General features: G+C 47.0%; 1 protein-coding gene across 2 annotated transcripts in view; it reads right to left on the reverse strand.

Moving 5' to 3' along the window:
• RPTOR (regulatory associated protein of MTOR complex 1) overlaps window positions 1-19,000 on the reverse strand; it is a 345,465-nt gene that overhangs the window by 118,516 nt on the left and 207,949 nt on the right. For both annotated transcript variants that reach the window (XM_032616711.1, XM_032616710.1), the window contains exon 7: window positions 12,611-12,670. In XM_032616711.1, the coding sequence (XP_032472602.1) occupies window positions 12,611-12,670 (60 nt within the window). The remainder of the gene's footprint in view (window positions 1-12,610; window positions 12,671-19,000) is intronic.

Here is a 19,000-nt window from a genome sequence, read left to right on the forward strand (position 1 = left end):
TTTCTGGGGACCACTGTGAGATCTATATACATAATTCTGATCATCTGCATTTAGCTACTCAGCCTGTCAAGACCTTTATATATTCTAGTATTGGGTTCACCTCAAAGTTTTCTCAATATGAGCAAATTCTTAGTTTAGCTCTCATTACTTCTAATAACAGTATCGTTACTGTTGATCTGAATTTCTGAAAACTTTCTGCATCATTTTGCTCTACTTTCTATGGTTAATTATTAAACGCATCCTTGTTGTAGCAGAAGAATGGTGCCATCATAAAGATCATGCAATGGTGAGGCGAGTTGTTGGTGCTGTCACATCTAAACTGACTCCTGCTATACCTGGAATAGAAGGAGGAGCATTCTGGCTGCGATCCCAGTGGTAAAAAGCAAAGTTTTACAGCTCTAAGACATGCTACATGGCACACCAAATTGACCTGGGCCATCATTAATGGAAGTAATCTTACAGATCTCGCAAAAGGACCAGCTGACGACCTTCTTTAGGTAAGATGAGGGACAACCCTTCCTGTGGCTTTCCAGTTGTACCCATTCTCCATCTTGCAAACACAGCACATCCATCAGGCTTTGTACTACCACTCCCTTTGGTGGAAAGCTGCAGCTAACAGACTTACAGAGCAAAGCATGGCTGGTGTTCCTTGCCACTGATCCAAATACTGCCTCCTCTGTGAAGCCCAGCCCGTGGGTCCTCCTCCATGGAGTTGGCCCCAGAATCTCCAGCTTGCCGCGGGCTCTCTCCTCTCTAGACCACTATCCACTCACAGGCATTCACTGACTGCCCACTACACGCTGTCCACACAGGAGAGGAGGCCAATCAACCTCTTACCAACCTCTTACTGAGCGTCCACTCCAATCTCAGCTCCAAGAGGCTTGCAGCCTAGTGAGCTCAGGCCTTCCTTGTTAATGGTTCTACAGATATGAACCTGAGCCCCCTGATTAGTTTTTACTGATCAAGACACCCTGATCAGTGTGTCTTGAGGACACACCATCTCGTACAGTTAGTCTTCTCCCATCACCACCCCCTAGCAACTGGTGTGGTACACACCACCAGCACTCCAACACTTGCTGGTGGCTGGCATGGAAGTGTAAACGTCACCGCATACCTGTACAGCAACCCAGCAACTATAGCTGGAAACAATCTGGCTCCATCCCCTATTTAGGTACTAACCAAGCTACTAAGTGCTCAGCTTTACTGTGTGATGTAGTGATTTGAGTCAGACTTGAGAGGCCACTGTGAACCCTCTAAGTGCATTAATTCTAAATACCAGACCTACGAATGCCCTTCCAGGGCGGCACTTGGAGCACACCAAACTTGTGCCCAACTCAGTCTGTGAGGCTCCCGGTTGGGATGCTGTCCCCCACCTCGTGTGGCTGGCTCCTTCTGGCCAGGTGGATCACCCTCCAGGAGACAGGCCTTCCTGGCTGCTCAATCAGAGAAGCACCAGTAACTATGTTATGGCTCCATCTAGCACACTTTGTAATTTCATATTTTTAAATTTATGTTTTCATGTTTCCTTCTCCTGATAAGAATGCAAGGGCACACACCAACTCTTTGCTGAATGAATGAATGAACAGTCCAAGAAAGAGATGCCTGGTTCCTAGGCGCATCTAAGCTTAGAATCTCAGATGCCCCTCTCAAAAGTAGGCATCTCACGTGTGACTCATTGGCTTCTAGTTCAGAAGACGTGCTCAGATCAGCGTGGGCGAGTGCTGTCTCTGGAAAGAAAACCCGGCACAATGACCAGGCGGTTTGGCGGATGGAGCAGGCAGGAAGCTGGCTTTGCCACTTACAAGTGACTGAGCAAGACACTCAACCTCCTCTTGTCTTGGTTTCCAGGGTCTGAGATGGAGATGGTGCCAATAGACACTCCCTGGACTGGTGTGTGGACCAAAGAGCCAATGCACCTCTGACAGCTTGGGCGCACCAAGGCCTGTGCCAACACGGGTGATCAATGGGGCTCTGAGTCCTGTATTGAGGGACAGGTCTAGGGACCACAGCTTAGTGTAACTGCCCCCCACCCCAACATAATGAAGCAGCGCCCACTGCTGGGCTATAAGGGAGAGGATCGTGTTGCAGAGCTGGACTTGAACAAGCTCTCAGAGACAGGTTAACAAGAAGTAGACTAAGAAAGGAGGGAAGCAGTGCCAGCTTCAATAGGGACAGAAATGGGATGAGGCACTGACTCAGCCTTATCTTCTCCGTCACAGGCCTGCTGCAATAAGCGTCCCCGGAGGCACCAGCAAGACTCAGGAGACAATGTCACCACAAGGAAGGCCAATCTGAGAGTAACTGGTAGGCACGCGCTGAGCTCCCAGTAGCCTTCCCCTCTCACCGCCTGACGCCTGCCTTCGATTAAGAAAAGCCGCCTGCACTGCCATCTGCACCCCCAGATCTCACGGATTCAGCGTCCATTAGAGACCCATAGACACATTTTCTTCAGGACACCAGGGGGGCGCTGAGGGCATCAGGCGCCAGGAGATGAAATGAGTGCTGCAGATGTTTAAACGCCTTGAGCGGCCCTGTGCAGCCTTTGCTTGGATGACAAAAGGCCAGGATTTGGTCTCACTGAGGAGGAAACGGACTCTCTCTGCACTGTCAGCAGGTGCCCCACGGAGGCCTCGGGAACCTCTCATGCTCCCCGGGCAGCTCATCCATGGCTTCCTCCCAGACAAGCCTCCTTCACGCTGGCTGATCAGCAGAGGCCAGAGAGACCGTAAGGGGTGTGGGGACCCACCCTCCTTCCCCTTCCGACCTGAGCAGGATCAGAGCGCAGAAAAGCCCGGTCCCGCCCAGTCACTCTCTCTGGTGGTGGCACTCCAAGACCAGGCTGATTGAGGCCTGCTTGTGGGGCTGGGGAGGATCTGTGACTCTGTTCCACCTCAGTGTTCCCACATTTCTGCCAATTACTCACATTCTCTCCACTGCACCATCTCTTGGGGTTTTGTTTTCCCCACTCATTTCCAAATTAGCTTCCAGTGAATCATTACTCTTCTTCTCAGTGACTGGCAGGCGTTAATGAATTACTGATTTTCACCTTCAACCAGCCAATACAATATATTTATGTTGGAAAGAAAGGTACTTTTTGAATCAAGACTGGTATCTTTTGACAGTTTCCCTTTGAAACATAATACATGTGTACAATTACAGCTTGACAGCAGAGTAAGTTCTAATCACAGCTCCCGAGCAGCAGCCACCAGCCCTGGACCTCTCTGCCCATGCCAGCCCCATGGGACGCCGCTTCCCCTCCTGCCACGATGCTGGAACAGGCCACTCGGCAAGGCCCGGGCAGTCAGACACTGGGCTGGCTACTTGCCTGCTGGCGCCTCGGTTTCCCCATCTTTGGAATGTGGACAATAATAGCACCTCCCTTCGAAAGGCTCTAGGGAGGACTAGAGAGTTAATATATGTAATGCACTTAACACAGTACCTGGCACATAGCAGGTGCCCAATGAACGTCACCTATTATCCTTCCTAATTCTCAACTAAAGAATCATGGGTTACCCTGTATTCTCAAGCCACAATTCATGTATATTTTTACCTCTTCCTCACTGTATCCACAGGACTCAGATGAGACCAGGATTCTTTTTTTTTTTTTTAATTAATTTACTTTATTTATTTTTATTTTTGGCTGTGTTGGGTCTTTGTTGCTGCGCATAGGCTTTTTCTAGTTGCAGCGAGTGGGGGCTACTCTTCGTTGTGGTGCGCGGGCTTCTCATTGCGGTGGCTTCTCTTGTTGTGGAGCATGGGCTCTAGGCGCGCGGGCTTCAGTAGTTATGGCACGTGGGCTCAGTGGTTGTGGCTCGCGGGCTCCAGAGTGCAGGCTCAGTAGCTGTGGCGCATGGGCTTAGTTGCTCCGTGGCACGTGGGATCTTCCTGGACCAGGGCTTGAACCTGTGTCCCCTGCATTGGCAGGCGGATTCTTAACCACTGCGCAATCAGGGAAGCCCAAGACCAGGATTCTTAAGATGGAGACTGCAGCTAAGTTAAAACGTTCAAGGTTTCAACCGAAAATCAAGCTCCAAATCCAGGCTCAGCTTCAGCCACTGCTCCTGGACTAAACAGGGGCTAAACTGCTATTCAACGTTCTGAGGAAGCAGGACACAGCAATTCACTTTATTCAAGACAGTGGATTGTCAGTTATTTAAAATATGCTGTTTACACAATAGATGTTAATTATGAATAATTTTTTGGTGTGCTCTGCGCCTCCAGTGATCAGAATACCAAGTAACAGCCTCATGGAATAGCTTCCACGGCTTTCTGATTCCCGGGAGCTTTCTGAGTACCCTAATATTTCTAGCACGGTTTAAGCGTTTCATTACTTTGTTTCAGGGCTGAAAAATGTCCCTTAATTTCCAAGCATGGATCTTACTGCCAGTCTCTCAAAGGATTCAGAATATTGTCAGAATATAAATATGTACCACAGTGGCAACATGCCTATTTATCAGGCTGCTGGGTTCGCTTAGATAATTAGAAATCAGGAGACTTCTCAGAGAAGGTTCACTATAATTTACTTCTAGACACAGCAGCTTAATTAGAAAACAAATTCCTTGCCTAGCTTTAAAGATTGCTAAATAATTACAACACACACACTGCCCACGTAGTCTCTTTGATCTTGTGCTGAGACTCTAAACAACACATTTTGCACATCTGGCAAAGGTGGCCGAGACTGGGCAGGGGTTAATCCTTGATATCCTGCGGAACCTGATGCTGAGCTGCTGCACAGAGGCAGCTGTTTGAAACAAACCACATTTATCGAAGAATTACCATGCAGCGATTCTGAAGTGTGTAACTTTTCAATCAATTTCTCCAGTGATGGCAAAGAGGAGGGCGATGACAGGATCGGGCTGCATTTCTGACTGCCTACTGGCAGTAAGGGAAGGTGCTGGAAGATGGCTGGAAAGGCAGGTCACGCAGGAGAAGCCTGGTGCCACCCTCAAGTCCCCATGCCTGACGCTCCCGACCCCGAGGCTCTCGGGGGCTCCTTGGATGGGGTCGCCTGCCATGCAGCGTGCAGGGCAGTTTCCCTCACCAGCTCACGCTGACATTAAGAGCCGGCGCCGGTCCTAACAAGCTGTGGCCCTGGAAACCTGGGTGTGCACAGAGCCACACGCAGGGGAAGAAGTGGCAGCTCGGGCCACGTGCCTGCCATCCCGGTCCACACACGCCAGGCCTCAGCATGGCCACTCGCCAGGCTGTGCCAGGACCATCCTTCACACATGCAGAGCAGGCGCCCGGGAAGGGAAGGGGTGGGCAGAGGACCGGATGGACATTATTCTTATTTTCTGCAGGTCATTAAACTTGAAGGAAACAAAACCCAACAACACAGGCCAGTGCCCCTCCTGTTTTGTTTCATCTCTGTATTGTGACTTGTCACCCCAGTCAGGTGGTAGGGTGATCAGGGACACCTTCACACTTAGGGGTGACGGAGAGGTTCTCAAGTTTAAGATTTTCCGTGTGGTGAGCTGAAACCAGAGTCATACTGGATGCAAAATGCCTTAAAACGCTCGTGAGGGCTTCCCTGGTGGCGCAGTGGTTGAGAGTCCGCCTGCCGATGCAGGGGACACGGGTTCGTGCCCCAGTCCGGGAAGATCCCACATGCCGCGGAGCGGCTAGGCCCGTGAGCCATGGCCGCTGAGCCTGCGCATCCGGAGCCTGTGCTCCACAACGGGAGAGGCCACAGCAGTGAGAGGCCCGTGTACCGAAAAAAACAAAATGCTCGTGAAACCAGCAACATGTCAGTGGCAGCCCCATCATCGCTGTTGATATGTCTCCAGGAGCTCCCTGACATGGGTTTATCCATACCATCCACACAGCCCACGCCATCCACACACGGATACTTTCCATGCAGGAATACTTTCTTAGGTGCTTCCTTGCTGATAGAGTTTCTTCCTCTCCCCCACCAATCGACAGTGCTTAGGATTTTGTTAGGAATAAAGAACTGCTAAAGAAAAAATGAAATGGGACCAAGGGATTGAGCAAAAAAGCCAATTTCTGTTTGGTCCTATAATTGTAAGTAAGCACAAGTTATCCTGCCAATTAACCTGGACCCACGAACGAACTGCACTGGAAGCCCATGTGAGGATCTCACTTTTCCCCCTAAAGGCTCAGCTTGCTCAGTCACGCCACCAAGAGGGTGGGGTGAACCTCCCGGGGAGAAGCATCCACGACGCTCCGCTGAACACTCCCTGCACCTCTTCTGGTGAGTCACAGCCACGTCCCAAAGGCGGGCGGGCTTGTGCAGAGGAGGGACATCCAGTGGACAAAGGGTACTTGATAGGGTGAGAATGGCCATCCAAGGAGAGGACTGCCGACAAGATGGAGGAAAAGGGTAAATCAGCCTGGACCGCCTGGCCCAGAGCAGCAGTTCAGGCACTCAGCATGGCAAGGATTCACAAGTAAGGAATCACCTCACACGACAGTTCCCGAGTGGACCTGCTTCACCAACGTGCAGGTAAACATCACGATGAGTTATGACCCTGACGGAACCCCAAGCAGCCCCAGCGCAGCAAGTGGAGACCAAACACAGCCCCAGAGAGGCGGATGCCAAGAGCTTGCTACATCCAAGAGCTGCATATGTTGACCAGAAATCTCCAGAAAATGATGATAAAATAGGTGAAAAATAATGAGACACTGTCCCCAGGAATGTTCTCTGAATACAGAAACCTCAGCAGCCTGGAAGACTCTATTGAACACAGACGTGCTGCATTTCTCTCTAGCCTTGTAACTGCAAAATCACATCTGCTTCTTGAAATTTTTTCTTCTTACAGACTGTAAGCACAGTTGGGGAAAAAAATCTAAAAATTAAAAAAACAGAATAGCATTTTAAATGGAAAAATCTCTCAAGTAAGCTACAGAAATTAAGAACTTGTATCTACTCAGAAATAGATCTCACGGTTCTAGTGGCTGGGTATCTTAAGGAGCTGCACATCTGGATTTCTACTAGCGCCATATAACTAAAGTTTGGAGTTTGTCCTGGCATAAAACATAAACATAATTCAAGCCCACACATTCACTCTAACCTTGGCCAGGCTGCGAGGGGAGCAAGCCACCTGGCACCTCCAACTGAAAACGATGATGTGCGTGCATCTCAGCTGAACTATGCTTTTGCTAAGTTGTATTCAGAGAACGATGACTCAGACCCAAATCAATGCACCTTGAAAAGTTATTCACAATAAAAACTCGAGGTTTCTAAAATGTCTTCTTCTTACTCTCTTTTTGTCACCACCATCACAAACCCACCCAAATGAAGCTCCATCTGGGGGGAAAAGTGTGGTTCATTCTGGATGCTTGTAGCCTGTCCCAACTAATCTGGACAACGCGCTTTTCTAAAACGCAAACCCCTCTGTAATGGGAATGATCTCTTTTTAAACTGCACAGCTAGCTGGACTTTGGGTACACAATCTTCCAAAAGTTGTGTGGCAGCATTCACCTGATGGTGGACAGGGAGGGTGTATGAAAGACACTTTCCCCCTTCAGTCTTTATCAGAAATCCAAATGGCTTCAGAAATGCAAAGTAGTGTTAACCATTATCCCCACTGCAGCTCGGCGGAAAGTGGTAAAACAACAGAAGTATTTGTGGGTTGACGCCCACAGAGCCGACAGTACCACATGCTCCTCAGTCCGACCTGTATGACAGGGACAGATGTGGGGGTGACAGGGGTGTGCCCAGTGAGTGTGACTCCTGAGGGTGAGGCCAGGACCCCAGCCACATCTGTCCATCTGCAGTCTTCCTACCACATCCCCTTCCTCGCCTCCATTCCCACTCAGGATGCTATTCATGAAGTTTTTCTTTTTAAATTAAAACACACAGACTCCCAGTCTTTTAGCATTTCGCCAGTGTTGTAGTATCACCTGGCACAGGAGATGGGGAGATGGAGAAAAGAGGACCCTGTGAAACAACCTTCATAGGCCAAAGTGTAGACTCACCAGCTGAGAAAGTCACTTAGCCCTGGGGAAGGGGAGGGGTCAACACTGGGTGTTTCCAGGAACACTGGTGGCTGCAAACTCTGAAGTCCTGATTTAGGAAAATTGTGCTTGATGAAAAATACTAAAATCTTATTATATAAGGGTGTTTGCTTCTATATTTCAATCCTCATTAGCCAGTTTAAGTAGTAAGAATAAAGGTTTCTCCCCAAGAAACAATGGAGCACATTTCATGGTAGAAAGACCACTCCCCTCTCAAATTCTGTTCTCCATTTCCTCTGGTCCCCGCTTCCCCAGTTCAGGTGTTTCTGCTATGACTTCCTTTAGTCATTCTGACCTGTATCTCTTACAGGGTATCTTATTTCCCCCACATTCTATATTAATCCTATTTCTGAAGTTGTCGTATAGTACATTGGTTTGCGGTATGCGGCGCTATGATTTTAGCATGTGTAGGTTTGTGGAACCAGCACCACACTCAGGATAGTGAACATTCCATCACCTTCATAGCCTCTCTCTATAGTCCTGTTCTCTGACCCTGCAGTTCTGTCTCTTCCTGAATGCCACATGAATAGAACCAGATCTGTGTCACCTTTCACTCCATGAAGGACCTCTGGGACCCTTCGTGGCTGTGGACCCAAGGGCCTCCCTTCCCCCTGGCGGTGGTGCTCCTCTGTATGGATGCAACACAGCCTGTTTATCCATTCACCCCCAGGACATTCTGGTTGTTCCTAGGTTTGGATGGTGATGAACAAAGCTACTATAAACATGCTTGTACAGGACTTTGTATGAATCTAAGTCTTCATTCCTCTAGGGTAAACCCCCGGGACTGGGACTGCGGGGACATATGGTAAGGTATGTTTTTTGTTTTGTTTTGTTTTGTTTTTGCGGTACGCGGGCCTCTCACTGCTGTGGCCTCTCCTGTTGCGGAGCACAGGCTCTGGACGCGCAGGCTCAGCGGCCATGGCTCACGGGCCCAGCCGCTCCGCGGCATGTGGGATCTTCCCGGACCGGGGCACGAACCCGCGTCCCCTGCATTGGCAGGCGGACTGTCAACCACTGCGTCACCCGTGAAGCCCGGTAAGGTATGTTTAAAGTGACAAGAAGCCACGCACTTCTCCAGGGTGGCTGCACCGCTCTGCTTTTGCACAGCAACGTGTGGGAGTCCTGCCATCCCAGTTCTCACCGCACTCGGTACCGCCAGCCTTTTTTTGTTTCAGTCATTCTAATAGGTGTGCGATGGTGTCTTGCTGTGGTTTTAATTTACATTTCCCTAACAGTTAATGATTTTGAACATCTTCTCATGTGCTCATTGGCCAACCTTAAATCCTCTTTGGTAAAGTGTCTCTCGTCCATTTTAAAATTTGTTTTTTTTTGTTGTTGTTTTTTTTCCTTATTTTTGAGTTTTGAGATATCTTCATATATTCTGGATACAAGTCCTTTGTCAGCTATGTGATTTGCAAATATTTCCCCCAAGTTTGTAGCTTATCTTTTCTCTCTCTTAGCAGTGTCTGACAGAGTAAACAGTTTAAATTGTGGTGAAGTCCAATTTGCCAATTCTTTTCTTTTGTGGATCAGGCTTAGGGTGTCAAGTTGCTGTGCACACTGTAAGTCTGAGAAAGTGACTGGATAGGAGCTGGCTGTCTAGACACCAAAGTCTGGAAAAGGGAGGGCCTGTGTATGGGAAAGACCACGGAGAGACGTCCAGAGACCTGGCCGCCAGGCGGGCCTGACACCGCCAGGCGGGAAATGTCACTGAGGAAGCTGAACCAAACCAAAGCCAGGTTCCTCTTCAGTAATATCAGGGGGTTTAACTAAATAACCTAAAAAAAAATATCTTTAAGTTATGTGATTTTTAACAGCTCTTTTTAGTCTGGAGAACTCGGAACATGTGACACTGTTTGTCTGGGCCCACCTGCACCATACAAGCACAGCACAGTCAGGGACGGTCACAACCATGCTAAGTGACCCGGCGGGTACACCACCCAGCATGTGAGACAGGGTCTGGGCTGCGTTCATGCTTCAAGCCGCCCCACCCAGTGGGAGAAGGAGACAACCCAGCCCTGCTCACAAAATATTTACACAGAACAAGAACCGTGTGAACTGGTCACCAGATGTCACCTCGCTAGGAAAGAATGTAACTTTATCGAAGTTTTAATGGATAACGGTTTATTTGAGAATTACATGTCTATGGAGATCTGTGGTACAGGTAACAGAGGCTCTGTCACTCAGAAATGGAGAGAAGTAAAGACCCACAGACACAGCACAGCAGTGCTGGTGAACGAACTCTGACGGGATGGCTTCCAAACTCTGAAATCTCATCAGGGAATCGAACCAAACGGTCCGGATAACCAGGCAGATCTAGCATTTTCTTATTTTCTAACTTCTCTCCGTGTGATGTCTCTCGATGGTTGCCTTGTTTGTCCAGCACTTGTAAATGGTTTTCTTGGTTTCAGCCCACCTTGGAGGTGAAGCTGGCTTAGAACGGGGAGGAGCAGCTCCCCTGAGCGGCAGGGCGTTGAGCTGTCTCTAGAAGACAGCTGTGCGAGCGTGACCAGGACAAGGCAATCGTGGAGCCCAGTTAAAAAAGCACTCAGCGCCTGGCCACCTGGCCCTCTGCTTCCCGACTGCAGTGACCCCTGGTGCACCGGGCTGCCCAGCACAGACAGGACTGGGGACACGAGGCTGCAACACGTTCTCCCTACCACCTGACACCAGATTGCACCAGCACTCCGATTTGGAGAAAACCAGCAGCTGCACATGCCCAGAGCAGCACAGTTTCGAATAGGAACAAGAGTCACCGGTGTGCCTTACACTACATATGGGGGTTGGGTGGGGGCACACGGAGAGCCAGACCTCTGCCCTCCCTGACCCTTGCGAATGTGACACACTGAAGTCTACGGTCCCTGCTCTGACCGAGCTAGCACAACCAGCTCCCCGAACACAGCTCTGCTGCTGGTCCCAATCCCGACCTCAAGTTCCCGCTGCTTCCCACCCAGCCTGCAGTGCCAATCTATTAGTGCATCCTCCGGCCCTGCCTCAGCCAGCACTGCCTTTCCAGCAATGGCTTCAAAGTCTCCTCAACTGTGGGTCAGTGGTAACCAAGACCCAGATGTGGGCTGGTCAATGGTAACCAAGAATCAGCTGTGGGCTGGGCAGTGGTAACCAAGACCCACTCTGAGCAGAGGGGACCACCAGGTCTTCCCATTTGTCCTGCTGGCACTGATCAATGTTACACTAATTCTTTCTTGTCACAATATCCCATTTTGCTTGCAGACAAAAGCATCTTGAAGCAAACAGATGCAGTGACCAGTCACATGATTTCCTTAAATATTTATCCAAAATTTAATGGAAGAAATTATACTCGATGAACCATTTGCAGGTATCCTAATTGTATTTTGTTGATTCTTTCTTTTAAATTTATTTGTACCTATGTTTTCCATGTCTATATTCTTATAAAAAAAATTAAACAAGATGGAAAAAAATCAGTCCCTAACACTGCTCCTCCCTGCTTCTTGCTCCAAATTCCACTTTCCTACCCAGAGTGAAGTGTAACTATTTCATTTCATGCCTTGTTGATATGTATACACACACACACACACACACACACACACACACACACACACACACACACAGTTATGCACGGTTTCAAACATGTACTCGGCAGCCCACCATGGGTGTTGGTCTTTAACAACATGTCCAACAGGCCACTCCCTGTCAGTTCAAGGGTAGCCACCACATTCTCTGTATTTGCCCATGAGAATGCACGTGACTGAGTCCACTGTGCCCTTACAGTGGGTGTTCAGGCATAATATTTTTGTGTATTTCCCCTGACACACAGGCAAGTTGTTTTCCAGGAGAGAAAACTAGATTTGCTTTTCCTACCTAATGTAATTAAAATCAGGCTTTAGCTGTTTTAGCACAAGATTTTGTATATCAAGACTTTGGAAACAATTTGCATGTTAATTCTAGAAGAAACGGGGTTCGGAACAGAAGCGTTAGGAACTACCTAGGTGAATCAGGATGAATGAAATGAACACGCAAACAAATAAAAAATGCAGGTCAAGTTTAGAGCTGTGAGATGGTGTACTGACACAAAGAGGCTCACGACAGGAGCAGACAAGCCAGCCCTGTGACCTGGGAGGACAAGGAGAGGCCGAGCAACCGCAGCACATCATGAAGGACCCCTCCTGCAGGGACCACTGCATCCGCCCTGAGATAGAATGTAAAATTGGGGGTGGGGGGATGGAAGGTTGCAGAACGTGAAAGGGAACATTGAAGAACATCGGGAAGATGCTAAGCTGTGATCTGACGTTTACAGCTGGGGAGCAGAGTGATGATCTCTATGTGCAGAGTGATGGATCTGTATGGCAGTGACCTGTATGTGAAATGATGGGTCTGTATGTGTAACAATATGTTTTTACTTTGGCTCAGTGTTGGAAGTATTTTTAAATGTTCAAAAGGATTCAACTTTTATTCTTTTCATTTTAATATGGCCCCAAATTTAGCTGTGTTCTATGTAACAATCACAAACATGGCCTTAATCAGAGAACAAAAGAACAAACCCACATGAAAGGGAAACAACCTGTGCGGACAGGAAGTACTTCTGAGAACCAAGAGTGAAAAAAGGAGACTCCCCTCACACCAGAAGCCACAATAGTTTAAAAATCTGACTTACTTTTCTATCAAATCCAGTGTGACTCCAGGCACCAGACTAACGCATTTCTGCATGCAAAACCTGCAAAGAAAGAAAAGAAAGTGAATCACAGCAACAGGATATTTAACAAGAGAGTGCAACAGTCCCACAGAAAAAGCAAAGAGAGGAAGGTGAGGATGGGGATTGCCACGGTGAAAAAGTAAACCCTGTTTTTCTTAATTCTGTCAGCTTTTAGGTTTATGAAGAAAATCTCCCTGCAGCCTCTCAAAGGGGCAGGAACACCGAGCTGCAACCGCAGGTCTCCAGTGGAAGGAGAGAAACAAGTCTGCGGGATGGCGGGGCAGAGCCCCCACTGTGGCAGGGGCTGGGGGCATGTGCGCACAAGATTCCACAGGACAGGAAGGTTCCACCCAGGTGATGAACAGGCTCCACTTTTCTATTTTTCCTTTAAGCAAGTAAGCTGGGGAGAGTGATGGAAGAATCAGCGAACCACCCCCAGGCACACAAAAGAAATTCGTGAGAGAAGACAAAAGTGAATTCAATTATATCATTTTAATTATCATAAAATCATAGGAGTCAGAGCTATGAGACTTAATCTTCACTGCAGAGCCATCCTGGAGAGCTAGGGTGGGACTGTCCAGGCTTCACCTAATTTGTACACACCAACAAGAAGTCTCGGACCATCTCTTTCTTCCTGTCAGGGCTACTGCCACTCAGCAGGACAGAATCAATGGTAGCATGGAGTGAAGAGGCAACTTAGTATCAGTCGCAGGAGAAATGTAAAACATTTAATTCATCGGCTTTAAAAATTAAGAACAAATGATGCCCTCCATAAAAACAGCATCAGGCACACAGCAAATACACCCACAAAATGAATTTTACTATCACTAGTGGATGTGAGAAGTGGAGGAAGGTCGGAGAATACCAGTGGGCTCAAGGGAGGGGACGAGTACAAGGAACCGGCCACATTCAGGACACACGGAGTGAGACGTGTACAGTGGGGTGGGTGGAGGTGGGGGAGAAAGACAAGGAGACAGAGAGAGACCCAGAGGCTGGAAGACGACAGACAAGGCCGTGAAGACGGCGTCTGGTGGGCCACTGGCTCCCAACACGCAGCCCTCCAGCGGGGGGAGGGTGGGGGGAGGGGAAGAGGGGACTCTGTGCACCCTGCCCCGCCAGGCTCATGGCCTCGGGGAGCAATGCCTCGCTCAGCCAGCAGAGGAAGTTATCTTCCTGGCTGTGGCTGCGGGGGCTGGTGCTCTCTATTCACGGAGCAGAAGAAACATAAATGAGGGCTGTGTTTGCCCTACACAGACAGAGGCCCTCTCCCACCGGCACAGACGGCTGGGCTGACCAGCTGTTCCACCGGGCCAGTCAGTTCCTCCAGACAAATCCTTCTGTTTACTCTTCTGGCGGAGAACTCGGCCCGTCCGCTCCCGCGCATCACCGCAACTGCCGAACCAGCCCACATGCAGCTCTGACAGTGGCTCCATGTGAATCAGGATCTCTCCGTGGATAGAAATGGTCTATAAGAAACACATTTTCCAGTCCAATTCTGAGGCCTATGCAAACAGGGCTGCTCTGTCATCTTTCTCTCTGTAACGCACTTACTGATTGGACCTCTGCCTTCCCATAACTATAGTCTGTGCCAGACTAATCCTTTTGTCAATAACAACAATAAGCTCTGGACAAAATATAAAAAACAACCACTTGAAAGCACCAAAGAGCAAACAAATACAGGCAGAAAGGGAAGCCATGACCCTTAAAAGAAGAATAACAAGGTCTGTCTTAACCAGCTTTTCCCAGGCGTGCTCCCCAACTCACACAGCGCCGGGGACACTGCTCAACGGAAAGGAGATCAGAACCCCAGGCTGCCAGGAGCTTCAGGGGCAGTCTTAGAAAGGAGGAGTCAAACTCTGTGAGCAAGCTTTCCTAGGACCCTGGGCTGAGCCCGGCACTGCACAGGCATGGGCCCAGACCCCGAGGAGCCCCGGGGACACCAGAGCTGAAGTGCTGAACACAATGGGCAGAGGTTTCCACAGTTGCTCACTAGCAGACATGCATGCAGATGGGGACAGCCAGTGCCACGTTAGGGGGCTATCAACACCTGGGGCTTTCCACTGACACCCTGTGGGGTGGTGCCTCAGTTACAACCATGGTCCAGGATTCAGAGCCTCACCCCAGAACTAGGAGCAAAATCAAAGGAGACCAGTCCTACAGCTAAGAGACCTCAATCAATTAAACCATCTACAAGAACAGAGCTAAATACTCCTCAGAGGAAGATAACAGAATCCAGACTTTCTCAGTGTCTCATCCACAATAGAGAGTATTCTACCTAAAATCAAGAGAAAAATTGTTAATAAAACCAGATTCATTGCTGGCCACATTTTGGAATTAGACTTTAAAATTATAAAAATAATTATTAACTGGGAACTAAGTATTATGATAAATCTGCTGAAAATATAAAGTTCCATTAAGAAGGAAATTAAAAATAGGGCCATGATGCAACTTTAAAATATCTATGATATGGTTATATGCATTAAGAGCAGCATGGATAAACCAGTGACTGACAATCCACAAATTGTACATCAGCCAATATTTATTCCTTCGCACCAGGCAAAATCACAGGCAATAAAAATGGCTTGACAATCCCACAAAATTGGATATTAGTAATTATGACAATAAACACAACAGCTGGCAGTCGGTTAGTGCTTACTCTTGGTGCTAGAGCTCTCATCAACAGGCTCTGGCCACTTCTGAATCTTCTTTGTCCGACTTGCCCTTTCCGAACTTCAAGTGAACAGTTACACAGCACCAGACCACTGCTTACTGCCTGCCTGCTGACCCTTCAGGCCAGGGTTTCTCAGCTGTGCACTAAGGACTCTTAGAACCAGATCATTCTTTGCTGTAAGGGCAGCACCCTAGCCTCGACCCACAGGATGCCAGCAGCACCACACCCCAGTTGTGACAACCAAACATGTCTCCTGACACTGCCTAATGTGGCAGAGTCACTCCATTGAGGCCACAGCCCTAGGCCAGGCCCCAGTGTCTCTCACATTTTCCAGAACAGTCTCTGCTTCCACTCTTGCCTGTGCTTCCTATTCCTCTCCCAGGAATTCTCTACCCAGCAGGCAAAGCAACCCTTTTAAGAGGAAATGCTGTGATAAGTCATCTCATCTTGACCCTCCAGAGGCTTCCTGCCATGAAGGATGAAATGCAGGGTGCTTGCCTAGCCTCCCAAGGCCCTGCCCTGGGCTTCCAGTCACTGCTCTAACTTCACTTCCTCACTCTCACTCTGCTTACCCAGCTCCATTCACCCTGACACACTTCCTGCTCCTTCAACACGCCAGGTACAGCCCCACCTCAGGGCCTTTGCGCTTGCTGTTCCCTCAGCCTGCAACACTCTTGCCCCAGATAACTGGAAGGTTTACTCCTTTGTTTTATTTGGACTTCTACCTTCCCTGACCAGCCTAAGGAAAACAGCACCTTCATTCTCTACCTGCATACCCTGCTTTTTAAAAATAACATTTCTTGCTACCTTATTATATATTTGTTATTGCCTGTCTTTATCATAGAAGATAAGCTCAATGAGTACAAGGACTTCTCTTATTTTGTTCATCAGTGTGCCCCCAGTACTTAGAAGGGTGCCTTAATATATAGTTTTGATAATCCATAAATGTGTCAAGTGAATACAGTATAAGATTAATTTCTAATATTTCACATATATCTTTTTTTTCCTGTTGCTCTTGAAAGTGAGTGGCTTCAAGATTTTTATGCAGAACAAATTAATTAACGTTAAAAAAACTCAACTGTGTAACCTTGTACACTATCATATAACTGTTGGATGCTATTGTTTCTGAGAATGGAAATACATTAATTTTTTTTCTAATTAGAAAACTCCCCACATATTTACCATAAAAAATTAAAAGTGCAGAAAATTACAAGTAAAAATTACCCCCAAACCTAAGATAACCATTAACATTTTCACATTTACCTCTTAGAGAAAATTGAATCATGCTGATTTATTTTGTTCTAGGAGTCACAGTCACTGGAACATCCCAAACAATACAGATGTATGTAATGGAAAATTAAGAGTCTGTCCTGCCGCCCCATTCCACTGCTGACCACTGCTGACTGCTCCTCTGCATCCAGAATGTGCCCAGCACACGTGCACAACCAATATCTACCCTTGGGTTTTGTTCAGTTTTTTTCTTACCACAAGAGAATTTGCCATACACACCACAGCTGCGGTTTGTTTGTTTGTTTTTTTTTTTTTTTTTTGCGGTACGCGGGCCTCTCACTGTTGTGGCCTCTCCCGTTGCGGAGCACAGGCTCTGGACGCGCAGGCTCAGCGACCATGGCTCACGGGCCTAGCCGCTCCAGGGCATGTGGGATCTTCCCGGACCGGGGCATGAACCCGTGTCCCCTGCATCGGCAGGCGGACTCTCAACCACTGCGCCACCAGGAAGCCCCTGTTTTTTTTTTAAACATTTGTTTTCCAGCATTTTCCAACATTCAACAAAGTTGAAAGAATTTTAGAGTAAGTTCCTGCATCCCACCACCCAGGTTCCACCATCAGCATTTGATTGCATTTGCTTTATCACATCTCTGCCTCTCCGTCCATTAATCCATCTCATTTTTGGTGCGACAGAGGATATGGTACACTTGCCTTTAAATTCTTCAGCACACATACTGAGATCTCAGTATGTTTATTGTTTTTGTCTTTTGATGTAAGATTACATACAATGAAGTACACACATCTTAATTGTTCGTTCACCGGGTTCTGACAAATGCACATGTCCGTGTACCCAAGCTCCTACAGGGACCACTACCAACATCCCAGGGAGTTTTCTCTCACCCTTTCTCTGCCAATTCCTACTTCCTCCCATTGCGCCCAGAGGCAAAAACACTGCTCTGATTTTTCTACTTATTTTCATTCCTCTGTTCTAGAGTTTCACATACATGGACTCATCAAGTATGTACTTTTGTATAAGTCCTCTTCCAGTCAGCATAATGTTTTGGATGTTTATCCATGTTTTTGTTTGTATCATGAATTTATTCTGTTTTCTTGCTGACTGGTATTCCATTATATGAAAAGACTGTAGTTTATACATGCTGTTCTGTAACTTGCCCTTGTGTATCATGGACAATATAAAAGCTGATGCATAGAACATTACCTTTTTCATGAACATAAGTGTGCTGTCCTCAGGATGCATTCGTAGCAATGGAACTGCCTGAAGAATGGGTACACATATTGAATGACCAGTCATCTGATGGCTCTCCAGAGGCAAGTGCCATTTACTGTCTCATCAAGGCTGAATATACCCACTTTTTAACTTCTGGAAAATACTGGGTTTATCAAAATAAAAGAAAAACAAACCCTCTGTTCTACTGATAGGTGAGAAATGACACATCATTGGAATTTCTTTGATTATTATTGAGGTTAAATGCCAGCTAATAATTTTTCCAGTTCTTTGTATTTTTCTTTTGCTTGTTTCCTGTTTATGCCCTTCTTGTCTTATTGAGTTTAAAAGTGCTTTATACATTAACGGAACCAACAGTGGTTTTGTTATATATTACACAATTTTTCTCAATTTATAATTTTAAGTTTTGTTTTTTGTTTTCTTTGCCATACAAAACTTAAAATTGGTGTTTAATAAAATCTATCACTTCCTTTATAGCTCTTTAAGTCTCCTGACAATTTTTCCAGTACTTTTGTAAGTTTTCCTTTTTACATTTAAATCCTCGGTATATTTGGAGTTTATTTTTTCAGGTAAGAGGTAAGGATTTAAAAAATTCAAATGGTTAGCCATGTGCCCCATACAGTATTGAGTAATTCATTCTTTTTCCAAATGATAAATTCTTATACAGCAGATTCTGTTTCTGGAACGCTCTACTCTGTTCCATGGCCTCAAATGTCTGCTCTTACTCCACCTGAAACTTCAAAATGCATTTTAATAACAAGTAGGACAAATTTTCTTTCACACATTTTTTCAAAAAATTCTCATGGGACTTCTCAAACATTTATCCTTCTACTTGACCTTTAAAATTACTTTATCAATATGTGTCAAATTTATGGTTTAATTTAAGGAGAATTTATATCCTTAATCTTCTGGCTCTCACCATGTAATAATAATGTGGTCAATCCCTCCATTTATTCAAATATCCTTTCGTATCAATCAGTAAAGTTTTATGGAATTTTCTATACATACGTCCAATACACTCTTAGCTTGTTTATGTTTTGTTTTGTTTTTTTTTGGCTGTGTTGGGTCTTTGTCGCTGCACGCGGGCTTTTTTCTGGTTGCGGTGAATGGGGGCTACTCTTCGTTGTGGTGCGTGGGCTTCTCATTGTGGTGGCTTCTCTTGTTGTGGAGCTCGGGCTCTACGTGCGTGGGCTTCAGTAGTTGTGGC

This window comes from Phocoena sinus, chromosome 20 (assembly GCF_008692025.1).
Source record: "Phocoena sinus isolate mPhoSin1 chromosome 20, mPhoSin1.pri, whole genome shotgun sequence".
Taxonomy (NCBI): Eukaryota; Metazoa; Chordata; class Mammalia; order Artiodactyla; family Phocoenidae; genus Phocoena; species Phocoena sinus.